This window comes from Cebidichthys violaceus, unplaced genomic scaffold, assembly GCF_023349555.1.
Source record: "Cebidichthys violaceus isolate CVI_PGR_0920_01 unplaced genomic scaffold, fCebVio1.0.p SCAF_2, whole genome shotgun sequence".
Classification (NCBI taxonomy): domain Eukaryota; kingdom Metazoa; phylum Chordata; class Actinopteri; order Perciformes; family Stichaeidae; genus Cebidichthys; species Cebidichthys violaceus.
The window spans coordinates 23,022,039-23,049,117 of NW_027176372.1; the positions used below are offsets into that span (position 1 = coordinate 23,022,039).

At 43.1% G+C, this 27,079-nt stretch overlaps 1 protein-coding gene across 2 annotated transcripts; it reads left to right on the forward strand.

The window, feature by feature from the left end:
* The first annotated feature begins 895 nt into the window (after positions 1-895).
* Positions 896-26,694, forward strand: glrbb (glycine receptor, beta b). Of its 2 annotated transcripts, none has more exons than XM_068715206.1 (10): positions 896-1,263; positions 4,866-5,004; positions 7,839-7,945; positions 9,388-9,455; positions 14,698-14,924; positions 16,843-16,925; positions 17,492-17,632; positions 20,081-20,233; positions 23,140-23,432; positions 25,854-26,694. In XM_068715206.1, exons 2-10 carry the CDS (start codon positions 4,883-4,885, stop codon positions 26,148-26,150), a joined length of 1,491 nt encoding a protein of 496 aa, XP_068571307.1. In that variant the 5' UTR covers positions 896-1,263; positions 4,866-4,882; the 3' UTR covers positions 26,151-26,694. The 2 variants fall into 2 exon arrangements, with proteins under 2 accessions (XP_068571307.1, XP_068571308.1); XM_068715207.1 differs by lacking the exon at positions 25,854-26,694 and adding an exon at positions 21,892-21,976 and having other exon boundaries at positions 23,140-23,225.
* The last annotated feature ends 385 nt before the right edge of the window (positions 26,695-27,079 follow it).

The window sequence follows — 27,079 nt, forward strand, 5'->3', positions numbered from 1 at the left end:
ATTGTACAACAAAAACCTTATAATATATTAAGTTTGTATTAACCACAGAGTGTATTTCAGACATCTCACAAAAAACATTCAAAACCGGAAGTGCAAAAATGTCAACTAACTTCCGGGTTATAGGTAACACTTTATCAGATTTAAAAATGTAAATGAGTCATAAGTCTGCTCTTTGAATACAACGGAAGGTAAATGATTCAAACTTGTTTTTAAATTCATTTATCCTCAGATCACAAGTTAATTATGCAGATTATTGATTTGTTATCACAAGAAAACAAAAAGTTGCTTTAAAAAAAATCAGCAGACGGTAAACGTGTTGACATTGTTAACATCTTATTTTGAAAACCGGATGTAATCACACTCGTATCCCTCCGCTAACTTCACCAACTCAATCACTGTCATCTCGACCAGTAAATCTTCTGATATATACAGGTTCACGGGTTGAAAACATGCATCGTGGGGTGAAGCGACCCGAACATTTTAATAATACATAATATCAAACGACCTGTTGTGGTCTCGTGACAACCAATTATGTCGTTTCCTCGAGATAACGACACAATTAAGTCGGAATCTCGAGATAACGACTTAAAGAAAATGTGTGCGTCACGTCTGTTTATGGCTTCCTTAGAATAACCACATAATAATTAATGACGGTACTGGGCATGCGCTTTATTGCGTCCTTAATTTGTCGTCAGTTTCTGCTTGATGCCCCTTTGTTCACATCTGCCGCTAAATACCACACCGCCATAAATAGTGAGGCGTTTGCACCCGTCACGTTTCAGCGTTTAGCAGCGGCAGTGGATGATGATGATGGTGAGGAGGAGGAGGAGGAGAGCTGCTGTCCGTGGTGCTGATGGTGCTGATGGTGTGGGGGGGGGGAACTGATGCTTTCGTGCTCCGTGCAGCCGCTACTGCGCATGTTGCATGACAGGTACCACGCAAAAGCCTCCATCTTGGGCATCCCGAGTTGAGGCGAAAGGGCAGCAGCCGTACACACACAGATTCCAAAACAACAACAAACCGGGCACGGTGATAAATAAAAGGAACAAAATTGGCAATCTGCCGAGATGTAACTTTTTTTTTTTTTTTTTTTTTTTACCCACAAATTAATTCCACAAATTGCTTCAGCGGAGAGAGCGGGAGAACAAAATGGGTGGGAAAGACAACGTCTGGTCTGCAAAGCTCTGGTAGCGGCTGTCTGCACCGTCAGCTCTACACTGGGTGTAGGTTCCCCACGAATTGACAGGGTGACGCGTCCAAACGGTAAGTGGCGGCATGATTTGCGATGAACCGACTTTCGTTGTGATTTATGGTCGCAGCGTGCGCTCATGGGATGCGTAATTGCATGCTCGCGTTCATATTTATTGGCATCTTCTTCCCCTCCCTCCTCCCCCCCCCCCATCATGGTGGTCGCTGTGTCCCTCTGCTCAGGCTGTGATCGAGTGTGAGCCTCTTGTCACCTACTTCTCTCCTGTTTGAGAAGAGACCCAATGCGACGGGCATGCCACAGGTTGTGAGCGCCCCGGTAGTCCGCGCGTAATACTGGGGGCTCTGCATTGTTGTGCGTATAATGCGTTTGGATAAAGCATATAGCACAGGCCTACTCCTCGCGGGTGAAAGATATAAAGAACACCAGGTAGCCTTATTGAATCATATTCTCCAAAGAAATGGTAAATCATAAATATGATTTACACCAAAATCACGTAGCTTTTTGTTGTATTATTATTGATATTAATAGCATATCATAAATAATTCATTCTCCTTTGCCTGTATCATCATCTTCTGACATTATTTCCTATAGAATGACATAATTATGGTATTCTAAAGAAATGCACAGCCTGTGTGTAAAATGTGGGTACAGTGGAATTGCTTGTTGACCTTGGACCCATGGGCCAGAGCACTAAGCCTGAGTCCCTGTCAGCCACATCATGACAAAGCCTCGGCAGTGTTACCAGTAGTAAGACACAGCCAGGGGTCGTGTGCTTCACTGGTGGCACAGGTGACTCAGGCAGTGCCAAGGTCAAGTCATTGACCCGGTGTCGGGTGAACCCACATTTCTCTGCGCAGATCTCCGTTTTGCATGCAGCGTGCACGATGGCCTGGCTACCCTCTCGACACGCATTCAAACTGTGCAAATGGAAAAAAGACATAAAAACAAGTCACTCATACATCTGCTCCAATATACCGTGGTATTTGTGTCAAAAAAGAGAACGTGTGATTGCTGCTGTTTACGCGCATGCGCAAGTTGCTTTGGCTTCAGGCCGCTTTGGCTGCTTTGGAAGGCAGCGCCGGGCGAGAGACCGTTTCCGGGTGAACGAGCTGACGACGCGAACGCGAGGCTTCACGCGACCTACATACGTCGTAAGTACGAGGACTCTTTCAATAACGCGAACTGAAATGAGTTTAAATTCATGCTGCTCTCAATGCATCATGGACCAACCGTAAACATAAACATGCTGCCAGACTGTTTACTGTGTGTGTGTGTGTGTGTGTGTGTGATGTTGGCCCGCTAATGCTTTATGGGCTGTCTTGTAGGCTATAAAATTGAATTTTTTTCACTCGCCCAGAGCGAGCGGAGCTATATGTAGTTGGGACTGAATACAACACTATGGTGCACAAACAAGCAGAGGGTCAGAACATTGTTTGAGTGTGATATTCTGTGAATGGAGAGGCTACTCTATGTGTGTCTTCATGTCAAACTGCAAACACAGAAGCTCCAGTTATGCTGAATACTTGTTCTGTCCACAGGTGTCCACTCTATGGCAGACCGTGTGAAGAAGGCTGATGGGTGGCTTTGACAAAAACACATGTTTTTATTTTATGTAATTGTATTTAAAGAACATTGTTCCTGTGATATTCAAATGGTTGCTTAATAAACACAATTGTTTAGCCTGTGTTACGTATGGTTTTCTTTGTCCTTTAAGTGGAAACTGTTGACTGTAGTGAGACTATGTACTGTATATGATATTACTAGTACTTTAGCAGTGAGCATGTTTAAGTTTAAAAGGTGTTAAACAAACAGTTATGGTGAAAAGAACCTCAGAATTGCAACTTCATTTGAGAAATCTGGATTGTTTCTTAGTTAGGCCCCAAAATGACGATATGTTAATATTTGCACAATGTAGAGGATGACACATTTTACTATAGCATCAGTGAAATGGGCAAAATGTGAATTATCAATCAACATCTTCAAATAGTCCGTGAAAGAAACTTTGACCGTCTTTTCACCGGTGACCACAGCCGGTAAACTGCTCACTGACGAGAAGGTGTGACCAGGCCGTCATGTTTAAAACTGTCAAACCAAAAACCCCTTATCAGCCGGAGCAAACTGTCAAACGATGTAGTGCTGATCAAATATGAATCAATGTTCTGTAACAGAACTCTAAAGTGTGGTAGTGAGATAGTTCATTGAGACATTCTTTTAAAATATTTCTTCTCAGGAATTACAGAAGAGTCTCGCCTGGTGAGGACTAGAAAGGATGAAGATGAGAAAATACAAAATAATAAAAATGAAGAAAGGAACGCTACAGTCTTTGGTAATCTGCTCACATATTAAAGACACGTTACCTGAGGTTTGTTCATGCCAGTGGTCACATGTGGAATGGGAGTTATCATGAGAAGAATTGCTGTAAGAAATATGTGGGGCACGGACATCGTGGGTCACATACGAAGTGGTTTCTAAGAAATGCGCTTGGTTGCCAAGTTAAACATTCCCCCCGTCACTCCAGCTGCTGCCATCCGATATGTGTGGGGTTTTCCACTTTCTCCTCCCGCAGTGGGACGACCCCACGCTCTGCAGAACTCTTCCAAATGGACACAACTACGCAGAGTTAAAGTTAGGCGTTTGCACGGATGCACAAAAAGGCGGCGAACTGAGCGGCGGGGGAAAAAAAACGATTTCCGCCCGGAGAAGATGATCAATGTGCAGACGAGGAGCAGTCGGGGAGTTACTGGGTCAAGGCGGTGGGGAAGTGAAGGGGAGAGCGTGTCTCTGTCTAGACAATAAACTGCTTCGGTTAATACACAGTCTTGCTGGCAGGATGGGGGATGAGACTGTTGGCTTAGCTCGAGGTCTCAGCGTCCCTATGCAATGAAAGCGCTACGGTTTCCTAGACGGGGGAATGAATCACGCCGGTACCACGGCTGCTGGCTGATTAATGACCTCTTATCAAGAGACGTAAAAGCGCACTGCCTGTGCATAGAAGTGTCCATACATCGTCTTTTTCTAACACAGAGATTTATGGCAAACACGGCGCCGCATTATCTCCTACATTTTACTATTTGTTGTGTGAGAATGGATTGAACTGTAACACCGCAGCTATCGTAGATCAAACCAAATTATATAGTTCATAAATATCGTGATAAACAACTGCGGCGACAGAGAGGAGAATACCGCTGCATGAAGAAACAGCATTATTAAGGTTTCATTTTCCTGCAGGTTGTAAACTGATATTTCAGGGTCACGTTCGCCTGATGAGTCCCGAATGGCCGTTGTTATTCGGGTGCATTACTCCCGCTGATTGGATTTATGCTCGAACTTGCAATACTTGGATTGAACCATGTCCGATTGATTCATTTACATCTCAGGCATTTACTGTAATGTGACATGCATCCTGGGTAAATGGGAATGCATCATGTCAGGAGAGCAGAAGTGAAAGTCACGGTGTTCAGAAAATAGATAAATCACTCCGAAGCCTTTGTGCTCCCACTGAGGGCAAAAGCTTCACCAGCCACCGTCTTCTGTCACGTGTTCAAATGAATGCTGAGATTTGATGAGTGTGGGCTTACTAAAAATTGCACACCATTGTTTTCTGAGTCATTTAAACGCTGTTTTGTTCTGTTTTTTTTTTTTTTGTCCTCCACAGGCTCGTCTCACACCAGAATGGGCGTCCAGAAGCTCGCCATCTTTCTCCTGGTCCTTTGTCTTTGTCTGGAGGGAGGGTCGGCCAAAGAGAAAGGGACAAAGAAGGGAAAGAAAAAAGAGAATCAGGTTTACTGTCCGTCGTAAGTACGGGATAAACAACACGGTGGGCTTGTCACACTGTGCAGTGGGAATCGACAACACGATACGCTTCAGGTTGCCATAATAGACGCACAGCTATCGTCATTGGCTTGGTAGTACCCCAGCGACTAATCACCTGACCTTTATATGTGACCATGTGAGGCGCCCATAGCGGCTGTTAAGCTACACCGAGACCCGGTGGATCGTCTGCGATCCTGGCCGACATAACTGCTTTTAGTATATGATATATGAAACCAGGCAACCTTAGGCGTCCGTTGGTACCAACCCATGGCACACAAGCTTGACGAGAATGAAGCTAATTAGCTGGATGTTGGGGAGGGAAAATACGGCGAGGCCGTTTTTTCAAAGGGGTCCCCTGACTGCTCACCTCAAGATACGTTAACGTTAACAAAGGTTCTATGGGTACAAGGCTCCCCTTTACAGATATGCCTCTTTATAATAATCACATGTAGTTTGGGGAAAAACCAAAGCAGTTCCTTTGGCACGCAGTACAAATGAATGTATACCGGAGTCCCTAAACAGACTTGGAATTGCATGAGTTGGGTTTGACTGGAAAGCTGAGACTCTTGTGGATCCAATTTACCCCAATTGTATTCATGTTAGTCCCCATAGCAGCCACTTCACAAAGTGAGACCATTTCTTGATATGTGACTCTAGGATGATCACAGCCTCATGGATCTTTTCAATCCCAAACGTGGCTTTATGTATATATTAACAATCTCCAAATGTCAAAAGTCACCTCATGGATTTTTGAATGGTGTTCTCTAAGGTGTTGGTGTCTTAATGTGGGATTTTGGAGGCATTTTCACTCTTTCAAATCACTTTTTGAGTATAGTCAAACATGATTACAAAAAAGGGCTGTATGAGGGTCTCGAAGGGTTAACTTTGTGTATTTTACACCTGAAGTATCATATACTTTGCAGTCCATTTTGGACCAGATCTCATCAGCTGCTTCACTGCAGAGCTATTCAAGCATGATATGAACCTGTAACCCAGTCAACAAGGAACAATGAGAGTCCCAAAAATCAGCACCAAATCCGACAGAAGCATCTGGTGTTAAAAAATACTGAATACTTGCGAAGCAAAGGTCACAGCTTTTTGTACAACACTGATTCAGCTACTGCTTGAGCATTTCCTTATTCAGAACTTGTCTGGTACTGTCTGGTATTAAGCCACTGTTTAAGACGGTATCAAATAAATGGGGAAGTTGTCAGATACGTTCTCAATATGTCCTAACATGCCTTCTGACTGTGGTGAGCAGCACCCGCTCCTTCCTTAAATGGTAACAAATGGCTCAACAATGAAAAGTTCTTGAAATGAGGGAGAAAGCGTTTGATGTAGTCCCAGTATTGGCAAGTGTAAGCTCTATGACATATTTCGAGTTTAGTGGTGCGCATGCCTTTGTGGATCAAGGGAACCACTTGGTTCCAGTTTAGCTTGTTGTGCTTGAGGTTGTCAGAGAGGTCCGTTAAAAGAGAGAGGGGGGAAAAAAAAAAAAAAGAGGTTTAGTGGATGGGAATTATGTGTTCCACTTTGATCAGAGGAACCGCAGAACATACACACGCTGCGCAGCATTCCTGTGGAGCACTTTAACTCATCCTCAGTGCATGATAAGGTTTACATAATGATATGTAAAGTGCTTTGAAAAGGGGGAATTCTTTGGCAGGAGAATCATTGCCACCCACAAGGAGGCTTTCTTTTTTTTCCCTCCTTTCTCTCCTGCCAGATCCCGTTCTCCCCTTTCCTTTCACTCCGTCCCATTGTTTTCCCATCAGTCAACCTCAGACAACACGTTGTGTTTGGTTGAACGTCTCTGAAAGTCACCACGTTATGTTATGGCAGTAATTTACGGCTTCTTTTTTTTTTGCAGTTGCTAATTTGCAGGATGGTTCGACGGGAAACTTTCACTTTGGTTTCAATGAAAAGTGGAAATATACAGAAAAAGAAAAAGTCATGTGTACTCTTTGCCTCCCACATTGCTGAGTCATTGACTCAATTATTTAAAGGATTTTTACAAGGCAACTAAAGTTAAGTTGGGCAAAATGGAGTAAAATGTTTCTTCACTCGTTTACTTTGCAAATGGAGTTGTTCCAAGAAAACTGCCGTTTTTTTATTTTCTTTGGCATTTTTCACCTTTATTAAATAGATGACAGTGAAATGAGGACACAGAGATAAAAGGTATAACGTGCATCAAGATCGGAACTGAACTTTATGGCATGCACCGTGACCATTCGGCTACCGCTCTGTCATTCCTCCATAATGTTGTTGTAACATAATAAGCATTTGACCCTCGTACTGCATCTTCAAATTACACAAACCGAACCCCAACTGTACTGTGTTTGATGCTAATTAGCAAATGTTAGCATGGTAAACATACCTACTAAATACAAGCATGTGTAAGCACTGTAAACGTTAGCATGTTAGCATGCTGACGTTAGCATTTAGCTCAAAAAGCACAGGCTCAACCTAAGTACAGCCTTCACAGGGCTGACGTTCACGCATAGCTTTGCTATAAATATAATGCTAAATGACTTCATACATGTGCACACAGTTTTATCAAAAGGTGTTACATAATTGTCCTAGAAGGCTGAAAAAAATGTCCCCTAGCTGCCTTAAGGATCATGCAGACTTCTTCAGTCAACGTTGCCTGCGTGGACCAAATATGAAAAGCTAAATTAATCCCATTACCTGGTAGCTCTCTAAGGTGATAGTTTAATCAAAGAGTGTGCAGAGCAGAAGTGGGTGCATCTGCCAGGAATTTGACCTGCTAATGCAATCGTGCCTGCAGTTCCCTCTCTGTCTTATTTGTTTGCAGACAGCTGTCAGCTGAGGATCTGGCCCGAGTCCCTGACAATACAACCAGCACCATCTTGAACAAGTTACTGATCACCTACGATCCCAGAATAAGGCCCAACTTCAAAGGCAAGTCTCATTTCCTCTTCATCTGTCTCCGTCTATTCTGAATTTACATTTTTTTTTTGCTGCAGCGCTGTCATGCTAATTGAAGATACAAGTATTCTGTAAATATGTACCTCCATAAACCTGGTGCAGGGAGAGCTCTCTGCATTCATGAAAATGTTTTTCCTTTCATACATACTTGCATATTTAACATGTACTTCGACAGTGTAGCTATAAGCCGGTGTTCTCGGGTTCGGTGATTGACACACACAAGCTGTTATGGGAAGGAAATCTGTGACTTAAGACAGTCAAATCTTAAAAAAATAACATAGTGTGCATTTTGTATCGTATATTTTACTACTGTTATCTCAAATATCAAGCCTCTAGAATCCGCCGCTCTTCTTTCCATTATTTACTCTATTCTTCACAAGCATCCATCTGTACAGTGTTTACAGTGTAGATGTCACACTTTAGCGGCCGTCAGTGTCACAGAGACAGCCATAAAAAAAAAAAATAACGTGATCGACGACCTCTGCGGCGTCTGACTGATGGTCTTTCACCAGTCTTCAGGTAGTTTCCATCCTCTGGCACTTTGGCAGCAGAAGCTGCATCTGGGACTCACTGTTTGATGTATTTGTGAGCAGAATCAGCTCCCTTTTCGGACTGCCTGCGACCGCTCCAGCAGCCAAACATCTGCTCTTGATTTCAGGTTGGGCTGAAAGCTCCCCCCCCCTCCTCCGTCCATTAACATCCATGTCATAATCTTCCAAACTACATCCTAAACCGTGCCTTGTGCATTGCTTTGCCCAGGCCTATAAAAATGGAGAGCTGCTTTTATAGGCCCTATGGAGAATTTTAAGCTCACAGCAGAAGTGTTTTGTGGAATATTCTATTAGTTCGCTTGGTTGCATTAATGCATGGAAGTTGTGAGCTATGAGCCACCTTCATATTATGCACATTCATTTTGTGAATTGCATGATCAAATTTAGGCTGTGGAACTCCTGAGGCTTCCAGTAAACAACACAAAAGGACATCATTTATTCAAAAGGAGTGTGAGCAGTCGGCATTCATCAAGGATTTTATTAGTTTATGCTAAAGACTGAGTGGAGAGAGATGCCAGTATATATATATATATATATATATATATATATATATATATATATATATATATATATATATATATATATATATATATATATATATATATATATATATATATGTGTGTGTTTACAGAATTAACTCAGCAGAGGGGATGAGAGGGGATTTTACATCGCTTTGCAATGTTGACAGTCTTTCATAATGCCTGATCAGTAACACAATCAATTGAATTGCCAGGTACAATATGTAGAAATGTAGATTTACGGGGTTTCAGAGCACACCGACGCTTACTGTAAAGCTCCACAGAGGAGCAAAGCAGCTGTGAAACACAAGGACAAACTCTTCCTTCCCTCTCTCTCAAAATCCAGGAATTCCCGTGGAAGACAGAGTGAACATCTTCATCAACAGTTTTGGCTCCATTCAAGAAACGACGATGGTAAGAATCCACTTCAATTCCACTTCAGCCTGACAGAATTGATAATCGATGCGTCTGCCAATCAGCTGCAGTGGGTCAGAGCTGACGACTGCTGCTCCGTCCTACAAGTTCTAAGAGGGACGGGTGAGACGTGTCTGCTGGGCGATGTCAGACCAGTCAGCGGTAAATCATTATGAAGGCCTGGGGTTTCCATGCTTCCATCTATCTGATGGCTTAATTGCTGATAAAGGAGTGCAGTTTGAATCGAAGTGAACAGATTAAAACGTCAAGGACGGCGCCAGGGGTCGACTCTCGATCGCTTAGGAAACAATAAAAGGGAAGGTTATTGTAGGTTTCTAATGAGCCCCGGCGTAGTTTAATTTAAAGCTGCTGGGAGGAGCTAATCAACATTAAGTGTTTCTTTCTCAGTAAATATGTTCAATAATGTGACAAGGTAATTGAAATGAATGCAGTGCAGTGTGATAGGATTCACAATTCGGCTTGATCCCGTCTCACCTGACAGGCGACACAGATTTACAAGAGTTTTATTCCATTGGAAGAAACACATTTCACAGAATACTTGATTGCAAAATCTAAAATCTCCCCTTTAACATGTTGTCTCATGCCGGCACTTCTTGGGCTGAGATTTTTTTACCATCAATATAGAACTCAACAGCTATTTGCCCTGTCAGGACACAGTGGCGTAATGGTGAATACAAACCCCCTCTGTTGTGTGTTGTAATCCGAGCTTCTCCGTTCTTTTGTTTGGCAGCCGAGCCATGATCGGAAAATCTTAAATCACCACGACCTCTTAACGTGCGGCGGTGGCATGTAATGTGTAAAAATCACGCGCCACCGCCACAGAAACAATTCAAGGTTTAGGTTCAGGCAACGGAACGACATCGGTTTAGGAGAGAAAAGATCAAAGAAATAGCTTCATAGTAAGCTTTGACATACCAAATAATAAACCTGAAGCAACAACTTCAATTGTAACATCATTTGAATTGTTTGCAAATGCTGAGAATAAACCAGCAATGTGTGGTCAATGACATCCATGCTTGATGGAGATGACTACAATATGTGATGAATATGTATGCTGCTCAAACAAAAGAGCTGAAGATGAAATCATAGAAACGTCTTAAAGACTGGAAAGACATGCAACATCACAGACCGGCGTATTGTGCAGCAGCTCAGTTACAATCCTCGGCCTCTTTGCTCAGAAACCTGCTATTGATTTGTACGAACCGTCCAATTTTCGTTCTGGAACATACGGGCCAGTCTGTCTTCACTGGAAAGATATAGTGCTGAGACTTTAGACCTTTTGCTCCCAGAGTCCTGTTGCAGGTCTGGACAGTGTCTCAGTCCAAAGCAGTGATCAGTGTTTTCCTACCTCATTTCATGACACTCTGAACAAAGCCTCAGATCTTATATACGGGAATCGGAGCTGCATGAAAATGTTCTCTGGAGATATGTCGTCTGGCTGCAGATCAGTAGAGTGTGTCCGCTTGTTAAGCCTTCCAAGCGGAGAGAGTTTCACACCAGGACCAATTACAGACCAGTGCTGAAAACTCGAAATCCTTAAAACTCAAAAGTATTAAGGACCGGAGTGAAAAACAATAGGAGGAAACAAAAAAGGGGGTAAAGAAAATAGGAAATCAAGGAGAAGAAGAACAAAAGATCAGGAAGCATGAAGGCTTTAAGAGGAAGAAAAAGAATAAGGGGCAGTAAGCAGAAAGTGAACGAATGGCAAGAGGAAGACGAAAGGAAAGGGAAGGGGGGGGGGGACAGAGAAAGAAGACAATACCAGACAATAAGAGACCAAAGATGAAAAAGAAGGACATTGAGCAGGGGACGATTGAGAGAAATGACACAGAGTGGAAAGGATAACATAAGGGAAAAACAGAGGAGAGGAAAATTAGAATTGAACAAAAGAGAAGCCAGACGAGGGAAAAAGATGTGATCGAGAAGGAACGAGTAAAAGACATAAGACTGAGACAGAGAGAGAAAGACAAGGGACTCACAGATGGTAAATCTGTATTCCCTCTTCTCCCGGACGCCCAACGAAGGACAGAGAGAAAATGAAATTGAGGACGGTTCAAAATGAATCCAGGAGGAGAGAGAAGGGACAGCTGGTCTTAATTCATCACTCTGTGGGGCGTCTGATCTCAGGGAACCCTCTCTCATCATTTACACCTCCCCTCGGACAGACGCCGCCTCGTGTCCACTGCAGTTAAAAATATCTAGCTTGTAATCACCAGTAGAGAATGACTAATTTGATGCTGCGAGGGGAAATGAATTGTGGTTGCGTGTACGTTGCGCTGCCTCACAGCTTGAGTTCTCCTCACCGTGTTGAATCTCTCCGGGATCGAATGCGGTACAGGCAGCTTGCGAGCGGAGCCAGAGGGAAGATATATCTCCTCGTCTGGTTTTCAGGAAAGCGAAGGTGTTGGAATTGGCATCTCCGTCAGACGGAGAAGAGCCAGCAGAAGCTTTTTGAGCCGTCGCTCGAGGACGAGTTGGAGTCTAAAATGAGGTTGTGTAGAAACGACGGCTGGCTTTTCCAAAATGAGATATCAACAAGTTGACCACTGCTCCTTCTCACGAAAAATGTTTACTGGCAGAGAAGAAAAGCACATTCTGGGTTATGGCTGAATGTATAAACCCTCCTAAGACCTCTGTGTACAAACTGGTGTTAGCTGACATTTTTAAATCATATACAACAGAGAAGAATGAAACCTTTCGTTTGTGTATCAGCATGTAACACTCAATCAAACATCGTATCTTTTCTGCAACGTTTTCAAACAAAAAAAAACGTCACAAAACCAGGAAAAAGATCATGGTTTGGCTTAAAATGTTAAATGTGTGTTAATTAACTAATAAACGTATTATAAATTATAATAAACGTATTTCTGACGTTCAAGTGTGCGACAACGCAGTTCCATTGTGAAATGTTTCCACCAGACCAACCTGGATGTTTAAAGTACGACATTAGTTCTAGATGAGAATGATATACGTATTTATTGTATATGTATTTATTGACAGTTTACATTCCTTTAAGCCCATTTGTGATGTTTTTGTTGCCTACATGTAGAACTGGCGGTCGTTACCGTTTCAAGTTAACAACGTAGGGATGCTTGAAATGCTCGAAATGTATCATGAAGTGCGAAATGGCCATAAAAGTGGCATGCTATTCATACTCCTTCCTGTGAGAGAGCGTTGGTAAATACACAAGTAGTTCAGTTCAGTGTGCAGCAGGATACTAAAAGTTTTCATATGAAAAAAGAAAAAGTGCTTTCATGAAGAACAGATGCACTATAAAACCACATTTATGTCAGCTGGCTGTCTCTCACTGTCAAACCTGGTTCCAACTAAAGTAGTTCAACACACACACACACACACACACACATTTTTGTATTTACATATTTGTCAGCATTGCACATTTATCATCAGAAATGTGCAATTGCAAAGGGAGAATCATGTGAACGGAGGCAGGTGGCGTCTCCGAGGCTTTATTGAGATTGACGAGAAACAAAAGAAAACACCTGAAAAAACCCCCCAAAAAATGATGTTTTGCAGAAGTGAAGCCAAGATAAAGTGAACTCAGGGAGAGGTTCGACATGTTGCCAGGGACTAGAGCCAATGGATGGAGTTCGTGGCGGTCTTGTGTCCCACAAGGGTTGGAAGAGACGAAGTGAGTGAGTAAGAGGATCACTGAGTTTAAAAGCGAGCCCAGAGGGGGTTTGATGACTCGTGTCATGGTGGCCAAACATGTGACCCAAACACGTCCACGACAGAGGAAACACCAGCGCCAGACTTTCTAAAACTCCTGACAAACTACTAACGGTTTGAACCGTTTTTTAAAAAGGACCACCAACAGCTATATCTATATATTATTGTTGCGTCGTCCATCAGAAGTTGGTCAGACTGAAGCAGACAAAGACAACAGCATGCTTGTGACATGGGGATGGAATGGAGCCGGGTGAGCAGATGTCATTGGACAGTCCGGTCCTTGTTTCCAGACAAAGTCCACAAGTCTTATCAAAGTCCACGGAAGTCCATGAAGGGAGGACGTTGGGTTGTATGGGTCAAACACAACAAACATACTTATTTTAAACCAAACTGGTTTTGTTGCGTTTTTCCTTTTCTTTCAACGTTAAAATCTAGTGACCGTAATCCAGTTGGAGACACGTTTCTGTCGAAACATAACTGAAAAAAGCTGTTCACTTTTATGAAACCACGTTTATGAAACAGGGTTGCATTGCAATGAACGCACAACCATGTTAGACCAACTCGTCCAATCTTTAGTACACGTGTGATTCAAAAGGGATGCATTTCCTTACACCGACTCAAATTTCACTCTACAAGGATTTGCCCAAAAGGGAAAACCGACACCTACATAGTCTACTGCAGAAGTTTAACACGAGTCCACATTTATCATTTCAACCAGGAGGACAAATTTGGGATTGTATAAAAAAATCCCCCTGTAAATGTTATCACGGCCTGTTTCGGGTCCTTGCTGCTGGCTTTATGAACACCTACTACACACCGTGTTCCCGAGAGAACAATCGCACCGTTTGAAACTCAAACACCTGCAGGCCGAGCATAAAGCCATGATAAATGTTGCCGTTTAGCCGACTCTGCATAACGCTACTGCATCAAACAAATTAAAAAAAAAAAAAAAGGCAACCAATATTATAAAATCTGGGAACAATGGAAGGTGGAAGCTAGCTTCTCACGCAGGAACACACACACACACACACACACACACACAGCTGGTATTTTGGCGGCTTTATTTGACATGTCATCCGTCTTCACACTCAGCATTAATAGTCCTTCCCAACACCTGGTCCCAGAGCAGCTTGAGGCACGCCATCAAAGCATGCACAAAAAAACAAAGTCCAAAAGCCTTCGCTGAGTGATGCTTTCCCACCAACAAGAATGTGGGACGTTTCACTAATAGGCGCTCTAATGAGGCATTTGCTGTATCACATGTTGCTGTATTGATAACCCTTTGACCCCTTGGGTGGTGTTTTCTCTGTGTTTACCGCGTTACAAGTAGACGTCACCGCACGCTTTCGCTGCAGCTGTGAAATGTCACTCGGCACGTTGGAGCGGTCCGCTGAAGGTATTGTTGAGATGTTTGCTGTGAGAAAATGGAACCTGTCAATAAGTTGGAACTTCTGTTCAGCATCTAAAATGCTTCTGCCCGTTAGCACTGACGCGATAGCGACATTAACCGTGTCTGCTTTGTCTGCTTGTGCAGGATTACAGAGTCAACATCTTCCTGCGGCAGCGATGGAACGACCCAAGGCTGAAGCTGCCGCAGGACTTCAAGTCCGACTCTCTCACCGTCGACCCAAAGATGTTCAAGTGTCTCTGGAAACCCGACCTGTTCTTCGCCAACGAGAAGAGCGCCAATTTTCACGACGTCACCCAGGAGAACATTCTCCTCTTCATTTTCCGTAACGGAGACGTCCTCATCAGCATGAGGTAATGATCTTAGATATTTTTTCCATACATTCAAGATGACAGTCGTCATGTTTTCCCGCTCTTACAGAATGTTTGGAACGTTTAAATTAAAAAAACTGATTCAATATTTTTCATTTGTTGTTTAAAACGTTTTGTAATTGTTACATGAGGATGTCCCATCACCTTTAGAGTGTTAGCGGAGTGTCTAATAGCTAAAAATCATAAACACAGTGCAATGTGGGCACCTTTGATTAATTAATAAGTAAATAAATCTGATTGGCCACATTAATTTTTCCCCACTGCACCACTAAACCTGATCTTACTGGGAATCCTCCACTGGAAGCGGTAAAAATACAGTCTTCCGTGAACGAAGAAATCAAAGTAGGGCGTATTGATTCATTGATTTCATTTCCCCGCCCACCGTAACGAGCGACGGGAATCTGCCTCTAGTGAAGCAGGACGCTACACAACAGACACACAACCAGTGTCTTGATACGCCACACCTGTCAGGTTTGATGGATTATCTTGGAAAAAGGACATGTGCTCACTAACAAATTTGTGACGAGAACTTTTAGAGAAATTAGCCTTTTGTGTGCATAGGAAAGAGTCTTTGATCTTATATTTAAACTAGGGAACAATTGGGCCAAAAAGAAAAAAAACAGCGTTAACCAACCCCCGTCTTCATGTGGCCTTGGAATAAGAAACGTTAGCTATGATCTTCTTGAAACTTTGTATAATAAAGTCTGCCGTTCACCACATATCTCTCAGTGACTTTACTAAAATGATACCAGCCTAATGTTTGTTGCAGGGAGGTCACCACAGGCAGAAAATGATGAATAAAGTCATAAAAGTGGGTTTAAGTCTACGTACAAACAACACCTCAAGCCAAAATTATACTTTCCGCATCCATGAGGGTCCACGAGACGAGAACTGTCTTAATCAGAAGCATACGACCTATTTGCTGTAACAAGACTTGTCCAGACTTGTCCAGACTTGTCCCTGCAGCCGCTATGCTACAAGTGGTAGTGTAGCGATCTACTGCACATGTGCGGAATGCTTCCTCCGAGCGGACGGTATGAACAGAACCACTACGCAGCCTTGGCTGTCCGTGTACGTTTCCGTTTTGGGAGCGTAACCGAGGCTTGAATCAACATTAAATTACGTTAACTCCTCCTGAAAGCCGCTGCCGTAGACCACATGTCGACTGAAGAATAAGTCGTGGAATGGATAGGACGCCACACAAACTCAGTGTCGGGTGGGACAAATGAAGTGTAACAAAATGGCATCACTAGGGCTCAGTGCAACGCTCGCCTAATGTAGCTTTAAATACACAAGACTAAACAAACATCATATGATGTAAGGCCTAGTTGGACTATTACCTGGAGACCCTAATATGATTATACAATAATTGGTCATTTGTGTTCTTAATGCCCTGCAAATGTGCAATGATGATTTTATTCCTGCATATCTCAGTCAGTTACGGGAGACTTGTTTCCCTTATTTGCTGGGATTCCCTGAGGTTTCTTCATTTACTTTTCTTTCTGTGTCAAGAATCACTGAGGCTGCAGGCTGTGAGAGCAACATTTTGGAAAAGATAATGAGACTGTTGACATGCAAAGCATTAGGTAAAAAAAAAAAAAAAACACCAAACATTTTATCGTCCAAGGGGCTCACTGTAAACTAGCTACACTCCGCTGTGTTTGGTTTCAGTCGTCTCCAGAGACAATATAATCCTCGTGAATATGTCTGTCATTTTGAGAGTATAACACATTTTGTTTGTCCCGTACAAAAACACCATGAGGGTGAAATCCTTTTGAAATCTCTTGGTAATACGAGTGTCTAAAACACGAGGCTTTTCTGTGAGCGGTGGATAAAAGAGGGATACAAAAGCACATCATATTGACAAAAACAAAAAGAACTGGATTTCCTCTCCCTCCAGGTTGTCCGTCACCCTTTCCTGTCCTCTGGACCTCACTCTGTTCCCCATGGACACACAGAGGTGTAAGATGCAACTTGAAAGCTGTGAGTTCCCCTGAAGCCACATCACCATAGACCACCAGTCACAAACCACACGATTGCTTTTGTAAATTTGTATTTGGGAGACACAGCATGTTTCGAGGTGTGCATATACTTGTTGTTTTTGGGGGGTAAACGGAGGCTCTTTGCTCGTGTTTAGAAGCCAATTTCAGTGGCGAACACTTACAGAAGAGGAATAAATCATCATATTTTAAGGTTGTTGTGAAAGCCTCACAGCTAATTGAGCTCGACTGTGGTTACTGCATCTTGTTTACAAAGCAGAATAGACTTGAATTAGCGAAACAACTTCAAGCCATTACCCTCTAATGGCTGAGCCGACTGCTGAGACGTATAGCTTCCTGCCAGTCTGTGTGCTTTTATGTTATATTGTTTGTTTCTGGGTTTGCTTAACATGCGAGCAGATATTGTGGGCATAAACAATATATATATATATATATATATATATATATATATATATATATATATATATATATATATATATATAAACTGGATATTGAAATGTGTGTAACCACTACCGTGGTTTCATTAATGCATGTGTGTTTTTCATCCAGTTGGCTACACCACAGACGACCTGCAGTTCATGTGGCAGACAGGAGACCCGGTGCAAATGGACGCCATCGCTCTGCCACAGTTTGACATCAGACAGGAAGATATTGATTATGGCAACTGCACCAAATTCTATTCAGGAACAGGTATTGTCCTTGTCCGATTTTCTCACATTTTTTTTTTAAAACAGGAAGTTACAAAAATGCTTATTAGTAAGAAAAATGGATTCGAGTGCCGTTCCTTTCATCCATTCATTGGTTTTTCTCTCAGAAGTTAAGTTGTCTTATTCTGGGTTCCTAGTCTGAGACGTCTAGTGAAGGTAACGGGTCCTTTTGTTAAGGTGAGATTAGTTGCTTGCCGTTTGATTGAAAGATGAAATCTGATCCTGAGCTGCAGCGAGCCAGCTTTCAATTGAATGTTCTTATCTGACTAAGAGGGATGTGACTTCTTTATTTTTTCTGGTAAAGACCAAAAGATTATTTTACCTCAAGTCATCCTGCTTCCGTTTAAAAATTCAATTTAACTCCTATATAAAAAAAAAAACTACATTTTTAAGATAAGCCTTTTTATCGTTTCTTCATGTCATCACAGAGTTAAAGACACTAAGTGACCAGAAATACAAAATAAAAGTGTAAAAGAAATGTTCCACGGTAGATGTTGCTCTCTGCTCCCTTACAGAACAGAAGCACAGCTCATACTCATAGTCTTGGCAGACATCTTTTGACTTGGCGTAGCAGGAATTCCACAGGTGTCACTGATCATTGATTACGTCTCCATTGCAGTCAGGTGCGTCAGTGAGCCGGCGCGCACGGCTCTGGCTCTGGTGCTCAACTGAATGGAAAGAAGTATTTAATAAGGTCAATGGTTTACCCCTCTGTGACCAGTTCAAGTGTTTGCTTTGAGGAATCTCCGGAGCGAGATCCATGTAGAATGTGTGTAATCTTGTGGGTTAAGTTTGGACAAACAATATAAGCTGCGCATGTATATTTATATCGTTTAAATGCAGTATTTCTGCACGGTTGCAGGTAAAGATTGGGCTACACTAGTATTAGACTATTTTGTAGAATTGGATTCCAAAGCTTCCAAACACTTCTGATAACTCAAAAGCATTTTAAAGTCCAAAAAGTCCAAATTTATTGAAAAATCCTCTGTTTTGATCTGATAATATATTCTGCTTAGGAGCTGTTTAGCATACACCTTTTTCACTACAGTCACTTGGGGAGGCGTGCGCTGAAGAAAGTTGATTTATTCTAAAAAAGATGAACTCATTCAATTACAATGAATCACTTTTATTAAAAATTGAGGGATTTTGTTCAAAGACTTTTAAATGGTTTTTAGGGCGACGAGACTTCAAAGCTTCACGCAAAAGTATTCAATAGAAGCTTCAAATGTGATGGAAATCTGAAGTCATTCAGAGAGTCAAGAGACTCCAACAAAGACATGAGAGCATTTCTCTTTTCATGAAGCTGGACCATTCGACCACATGTTGTGTGTCCACATACGTAGATATTCCCAGACGTAGTGTGCCGTGCGTGTATTCGGACTAGCCCGGGTGCACGGTGGGAATTCCCAATGAAATGGAAGCCGGTGCGACCTCGGGCCGCTCTCGCTCACGGGCTTGGCAGCGAGTCAGCCTCTTTTTTTAAACGGGTTGCCAGGACAACCTGTCCAGACACAAAGATCACCTCTGTGTACGACACAGGCGGCCCTTATTACGCCGCATAAAGCTCACCCGGAGATCCCCCGGGCTCGTTAAATATTACTCCGGCACCGTCCGCTCTGCCGTCCCGCCGGACCCGCTAACCGGCCTCAAAGAGAGAGCAGCAACGCAGCGCTGCTGTAGGAGGTCTGAGGTCTGTTGATGCTTACTCCATACCGCTGAAAGCCCCAATAACGAAGACCACAAGAACGACAACCTTCTGAAAACAGGGACTAAGAATGGGAATCTAGTTCTTCTTCATAATAGGCGCGTTATGAATTGGAAGCGGTGCTTTTTGGAACGCTGCCCCGAGTGCTCAAACGGGTCCAAGCGTTATCAAAGTTAGATGACATGATGTTAAATTCCTTATGCCCGTTGACCTTTTGTTTTATTTCCCTCCTCTTGCGTTTGCTCTGCTTTGTGTTGGAGCTAAAGGAGCCGGATCAAGCAGACTTAACCCCGCGCCGCTATCTTTCCTCTAAATGCCTAATGGGGATTTAACAAAGTCCGGCATGAGGCCATTTCTCTCACCTCCTCGGTTTCCATTCAGAGGAAGGACGTTCAATAAAAGGTCCGATGCTGCGTTCACGGAGTATCGTTCGAACCGTGGTCACGAGCCGTCGACTTGGAAAATATATTCACCTCAGACACTTTGTGATTCCAAAGAGACATTTGGAATGTCTAACAGTGGCAACACATTCAACTTGCTGAAAAGAACCACACAGTCCAATGCATTATGTCGTACTTTATAGTAGCTATATGCTGTTTGTATCTAGTTGGAACTGACGCCAGTAACCTATGGACTCTCTCTGCTTCTCATATTTGAATTTCAAGCTTGTGTTCCTTACTGACGTTATTTAAGTCACATTTGACCGTGATCTCCTTCCTCCTGCAGGGTACTACACTTGCGTGGAGGTCATCTTCACCCTCAGGCGACAGGTCGGCTTCTACATGATGGGCGTGTACGCGCCCACGCTGCTCATCGTGGTCCTCTCCTGGCTTTCCTTCTGGATCAACCCCGACGCCAGTGCCGCCAGGGTGCCTTTGGGTACGGATTATTTGATCAATTCCACACCACCTTCCTCTGACATTTACCGATACACACACACACACACACACACACACACACACACACACACACACACACACACGGTGTGTAAATACTCCTTGTGCCGCTCGACCAGGGTTGAGAGCGTGGTTGGACGTTAGAACAGAAAGAGGGGGGGGGGGGGGGGGGGGTGAGAGTGCGGTTGTCATTGAGGTAATTAGGTGGGAAAATATTGTAGTTGATCAAATAAAACTCTCTCTGGATTTATATATTTTTAGGGATCACTGACATTCACCTCCATCACGACAACATCGATCACTTTTGACGCCACGAAGCACTATATTTATCAGCCATGGTGCCGCGTCCAGCGCTGGTCTACATGTGATAAATCACTGAATATAGCTGTGACTGACTGAAGGGACCCACCGCAGCGGCGCTTTAGGTACATTCGTGCTTTTTTAAGTAGCATTTATTGAGTTTACGTCTCAATGAATGGGGATTTGAGCCCCTGTTTAAGTGCACTCACTGCACTTTGTGCTGTAGAAGTCTCTAGTTTTCAGTCATTGGAAAGAACCGAAGGCTAATGGGCTTGATTTCCACACCTGTCATTGATCTGCCAACATCTCAAATGACTAAAATCTCAAATATAAGCCCACCAGTTAATTTCCCTGCTGATATGATCCCTTTTGCCACACACAATTTAGTACATTTAGTACATTCTGTTTAAAGTATGCAGGTGCAAAGTCTAGCTGATGGCAGGAAACATTCACAGGCTCTTGTGTTTTCAAAATGGTTACGTTAATCATTGTGGGCAACAAGAGTTTTTCAGGAGACAAGAGAGAACCGGGACACTCAGCCGTCCAACGAGGTTCACCTGATCTCTATTAACCCAAAACTAATGAAGGGCGGCGCTGAGGAGCACGAGGAGCACGAGGAGCACTGCTCTGTTTGGTCCAAATGAAAGCGATGACCTCACCTTTTATTACTTATTACTCTTCTCATCGCATCTTCATGGCTCTGCAGCCCTGAATGTTTTTATTTGTAATGAGTCACCAAACAAAGTATTGTGTTATTTTTTTAACATTATGTTTTACTATATTAGTCTGTGCTACATATGAATGTACTTCCCATACATGCAGGCTCTGGAAGCGTGTTTTCTTCCAGGCGAAACTGTCGCTGATTCAACCATTTCAAACAAAAACAAAACAACTTTAGTTCGACTTAAAATCATGACGAAATGTATAAAAAAAACCTAAAAAAACCTTGAAAAAGGAACAAAAACATCGATAGGTTTCCCTCGAAACGTACTTCACGATGCAGTTGTGTTGTGTGGGAACGGGCTGTTACATCTACATCATCGCGCTTTAATGATGATGATGGTGTGACGTAGAAGGGTTTGACAGAACGTCGGTATTCGACAGAACGGCCTGAATTGCTCCTGTTTGCTAAACAATGTGCATCATTCCACTTCCTCACCTCTTTCTGTTTCCCCCTCCATACTTTAACCCGCGGGTGATATGTCAGTGTCACCCGCAAAACAGTATCGCGGGGGCACCTCTGCGTGCGCAGGGCTGCACGGACGAGATAATCATTTTGGTTATCTCACTCCGGTCGTCCACTCTGCCTCCTTTTTCCTCCATCCTCCATCCTCCCTCCAGTTGTTTATCGCCACTTTCATCCCATCATCACTCCAACTCCTCCTGGATGCCTCCTCTGACTTCTCTCTAAATGGGATCAGTCCAGGTCAGTCAACATTTAGGTGTGGGACTACGCTCATTTATTGCTCTTCTCTCTGTGTGTGTGTGTGTGTGTGTGTGTGTGTGTGTGTGTGTGTGTGTGTGTGTGTGTTAGCCTTTAAGTGTGTGTCCATGTCTTTGTGTTTATGGGTTTTATTTAACCGAGCGTTTTTTGTGTATTTTCATCGAGACACGGTGTGTTGTCTTTTTCCCATGGGGGGGGTGTGAGTTTATGTTACAATTAAACGGGTTTACCAGAAATATGTTTTCTTAGATTGTCTTGTCTGATACAGAGTCCAGGTCTACTTTGGTCAGCTGAGCCGGCAGCCGTCGGGGAACGAAGGGAACAAAGCTATTTTCGAATGGCCACCACTTGTTCCACTTGTTCCACCTCCGTGTTTCTCTGTCCTCGTGGGTAACGGTCGCTTCTTCCGCGATGACGAATGCTCCGTTTAGCAGCTCGTTGGCGGTGACGAAGGAGCGGTTTGATTAGAAATCCTGAACCCTGCGCGAACTCTCCCTCGACGTGTGACCCTAATGAGGCCCGGAGGCCGAATCCACCGGTCATCCCGTCGTATTTATTACCTCTCTAAAGAATCATCGCAGGGAGGGGAAAATCGGGAGCGAAGCCATTCATAGGCGGTTATAATACCGTCCTAAAAGACTGGTTGTAATTATTTCTGCTGTGCACTGGGAATCTCTAACCTGTAGCTATCAGAGAGTAAAAACAATTTAAAATGACTGCAATTAGAGGATGTCTGGGCGCTAAGAGACGTCCTAATGAAAGAGGTAAAGGAACGGTCATGAATTCATAACAGCAGTCATGTTGTAAGAAAACCCCCGTGTGGATGTGAGGTTTTTATGAGCATATCGGGAGATTCATTTGTTCAGTATTTTGTGCTTTGAAGAGCAAATGAATCGGGTTTTGTTTCTCTCAGCAGTAGGTTGATCAAATGCTTTTCCTCGGTGGAAACAAGCATTTAGGCAGGACTGTCTGATGTGACCGGTGTTTCATTACATGGTTAAACTCTCAACATGTGATTAACCGGAGATTAACCGAAATATATAAAAAAATATTGTACCAGAAGTTGACATTAGCTGTGTTAAAATTCCATTTTTCTTCTCACTTCGCTGACCGCCGAGGTTAACCGTCCCCTCCTCTCCGTCCAGGCATCCTCTCGGTGCTGTCTCTGTCCTCCGAGTGCACCTCGCTGGCTTCGGAGCTGCCCAAAGTGTCCTACGTCAAGGCCATCGACATCTGGCTCATCGCTTGCCTGCTGTTCGGCTTCGCCTCGCTGGTGGAGTACGCCGTGGTCCAAGTGATGCTCAACAGCCCCAAGCGCATCGAGGCCGAGAAGGCCAAGATCGCCGCCAAGGAGAAGGCTGCGGGAAAGAGCCCCGCGGCCCAGAACAACACGGTCAACGGGACAGGGGGGACGCCGCTTCATGTCAGCACCTTGCAAGTCAGTGGATCTCATGATAACTTTATTGTGTTTGTTTGTGTGTTAAACTTATACTGCTGAAATCAGCTGAAACACTCTTTCCAATGATAAAGCTGTATTCGGTAGTAATTGGTTTTTACTTTGTGTTGAAAACCATTTACGTAACAAGTAGGGTTGCAAAATTCCGGGAATATTCAAAGTTGGAAACTTTCCATGGGAATTAACGGGAATAAACTGGAAATTTGGGGGTAATTTAACTGTATTTACCTTGTCATATATGACAAAACATGACAAAACAACATTTTGTTTTAGTCTTGTTCTCAACTACATTTAAGTTCCCTGTTGGGCAGATTTCCCGTTTTGCAAAAATTAATTTGCTATTTTTACAAATGCTCTTTTACAGATCTGTGCATTTTCTGATCGGTTCTGACGCAATCGGTCTTTTGTGGACTTCACAACAGTCCATTCCTGTATTAACCTCTCAAGTACCATTGTCAAATGGTCAAAATTTACCGAAAATGTTCCGCCCGTTTGCAACCCGAGTAACAAGCAAGCTGTTTAAAATTGCATCAACTTAAAACCAAGCAATTGGCTTTGGGATCAGAGGCTAGTTGTTTCTGTGAAATCATGCAATCATTCCTACTGACTTGACTTTGACTGCATCTTTCCTGGTCCTATATATATATATATATATATATATATATATATATATATATATATATATATATGTACCGGATTTAAATATGGAGTGTATCGCATTCATATCCATAAGTATAAAGAAAGCTGCAGTTAATCACCAAAACCTATAAACCTAAACCTAAATATCAGTGATGGAGCTTTTCAGTTGCTCTGTGTGTGTGTGTGTGTGTGTGTGTGTGTGTGTGTGTGTGTGTGTTTTTGCACACTACGGCTGTGTTTATGTGTATGATTCCAAATAACCTCCAGCAACGACACAATGAAAAAAAATGCATATTCCACATCAAAGGTCCTCTGGCAGGCCGGTAACATCGGAGCATAGGGAAATCCAATCACGGAAAATTGGCATCATCTCTAACGGACTCGTACTCACACCCGGCATGCAGCACGGGTTGCATGGGTCTCTCAATTGTCCGCCTAATTGAAATGAATTTACCTCCGAGTCTACGTTTGTCCGGACCACGTTTTAGTTTTGAGAGGATTACACCGTTCCATCGAGGTCTAATGGGGTTTCTTGTCAAAACCAGATCAAAATAATGAAGCTCTAATGAGCTTAATGACTTCAGTGAGTAAGCATCCGTGGTCTGATTAGATCCCGTTCACCCCGCAGGCCTTCAGGGGAGTTGATGAAAGGATTTTTTTTTTTTGGACGACATCATAATGAAGTCCTTTCGCTGATCGCTCTCGTGCCGTTTGTCCGCTGTGACGGCGGGTGTAGGGGAGCTGCAGGATGAGACGGCGACCATATTAGGCAGCGTCGTAGAGCACATGGTCTAATCTAATCTTGGCTCCGAAACTCTTTTCTTTTTCATCCTAAAATAACAGTAGTTTTGATTTAGCACCACGAGTTCCGTCCAAGCTTCAGGATCAAACCGGCTCCTTTTTATTGGCTTTTCAAAGGATATCGTTTGTTTTCAATCTGGTCCAACGGCCCAAAAAACAAGCCTCATTTAAATGTTCTCCACAGCTTAGATGAAGGCCGCCTGCTGAGGAATGACTTCTCAGAGACATCACAATGTGATTACAACACTTGTTTTCAGTTGTCCTTTTCCAACGCATGACGTTAAAGTTGCAGAGTCAGTTTCTACGTGATGATTTATGCAGTTTGATCCTCAACCCAGGAATCTATAAAGAGAGGACATGATGGACCATATTCAGTAGACGTCTACAGTACACATAGTTCTTGCAGCTTGAGTCTGAATTTGTCTTTGTTGTAAGAGAAACAATGTGGATCGTTTGCAAGCGGGGGATATTTGCGGCGCATTTAGCCAACTCTGAAAATGATTCCTGCTCGACAGAAAGAAAAACAACACATTAACTAACATCATGAAAAGAACGTGAAGAGGTTACGTGAAGAGGTTACGTGAAGAACGTGAGAGATAGAGAGAGAACATATGTTTCCCTTGAAACGTAATTGAGAATGAAGTTGTTTGGGAACCTTCATTTGTAGGAGATTTGCTGCTAGACTACAGTAGAGATGAGTTGCACTGGATAATAGTTGCAATAAATTTAAGCACCACAGTATTTAATCACTATTTTATAGGGTATTCACTCTGCAGGATGGAATAACCTTTGAACTGAGGGTCAGAGTTCACGGCTCTCTGCTCAGTCGTCCCAGTCTGCCGCTCGGTCGCTCTTCGGACTGATTAAACGGCCTCAGCGGCAGATTATTAATATAATCTTATCTCGGTTAGAAGAAAAAGGTTCAAAGTGTAATAATCGATTCTGCTTTCGTCGTTCTCATAGGTGGCGGAGACTCGCTGCAAGAAGGTGTGCACCTCTAAATCGGACCTGCGGACCAACGACTTCAGCATCGTGGGCTCGCTCCCGCGGGACTTTGAGCTGTCGAACTTCGACTGCTACGGGAAACCCATCGACAACGCCGGCGCTCACGGCAAATCCCAGGCCAAGAACCACAAGAGACCTCCTCCCCCGAAACCGGTCATCCCCTCCGCCGCCAAAAGAGTGGACCTGTACGCCCGAGCGCTCTTCCCTTTCTCCTTCCTCTTCTTCAATGTGGTTTACTGGTCCGTATACTTGTGATTATTTGGAAAATGTCTCGTATCGTAAAACAAAAAAAAGAAAAACACGTCACTCCCACGAGTTCTTTGTTGATCTGACTACCTTCGAAAAAATTCCAAAGTGAATACGTTTACATGCTACCGTCCTGGTTTTTCAGCCGTATCCTGTTTTTGGTATTTTGGGATATGGCGTTTACATAGAACATGGAAAACCCTTTCTATTCCTCTCCCCGTATATATACACACACACACACACACACACACACACACACACACACACACACACACACACAGGCGATCGTTACAGAGTCCAGGTATCTGATCGTTCTGCCTGCAGGTATTCTCACCATCTCAGCCTCTCTTGTTCTGTTCTAACTAACAACACTCAGAAGCTTGGATGTGGCCGAGGTTCACGCTCCAGCCGGCGTGAGCAGGTTTCTGAAAGCAGAATATGATATGATGTTTACATGACTAACGGATAACAGGGATACTCCAAAAAAAAAAAAAAAAAAACCACACGTGATACCCAGGATGCACTTGAGTGCGCAAATAACATTTTAAATGAATCTAAACCATACAAGATAATCGCTGGAAATAAAACGAAAACGATGTATTATCACATTTATATTTACATGACAATAGACGGCTGTTGTGATTTGTGTATTAAACAAATGGTTCTACTTTAATATGTCTTTAACTAAAATGTATATACAGCATCTCGTATTGGAATTCTTCATTTATTGACAAATGGTACTCGAGAGGTTAATACAGGATGGGCCGATTTGCGTCAGAACCGATCAGAAAATGCACAGATCTGTAAAAGAGCATTTGTAAAAAATAGCAAATTAATTTCACCTTTGCAAGACGGGAAATCTGCCCGCGAGTTTACTAGGTTCACGCGTTTTATTTACGCTTCAATGCAAAGTGCGACATTGTAATTACGTTGCATGT

Bases quoted from the DNA above. Each gene is read 5' to 3' on its own strand.
- glrbb (XM_068715206.1), top strand. From the start codon at position 4,883: ATGGGCGTCCAGAAGCTCGCCATCTTTCTCCTGGTCCTTTGTCTTTGT. The intron at 7,946-9,387 runs GCAAGTCTCATT...CTCAAAATCCAG, and splicing joins AATAAGGCCCAACTTCAAAG to GAATTCCCGTGGAAGACAGA. The intron at 20,234-23,139 runs GTACGGATTATT...CTCTCCGTCCAG, and splicing joins TGCCGCCAGGGTGCCTTTGG to GCATCCTCTCGGTGCTGTCT.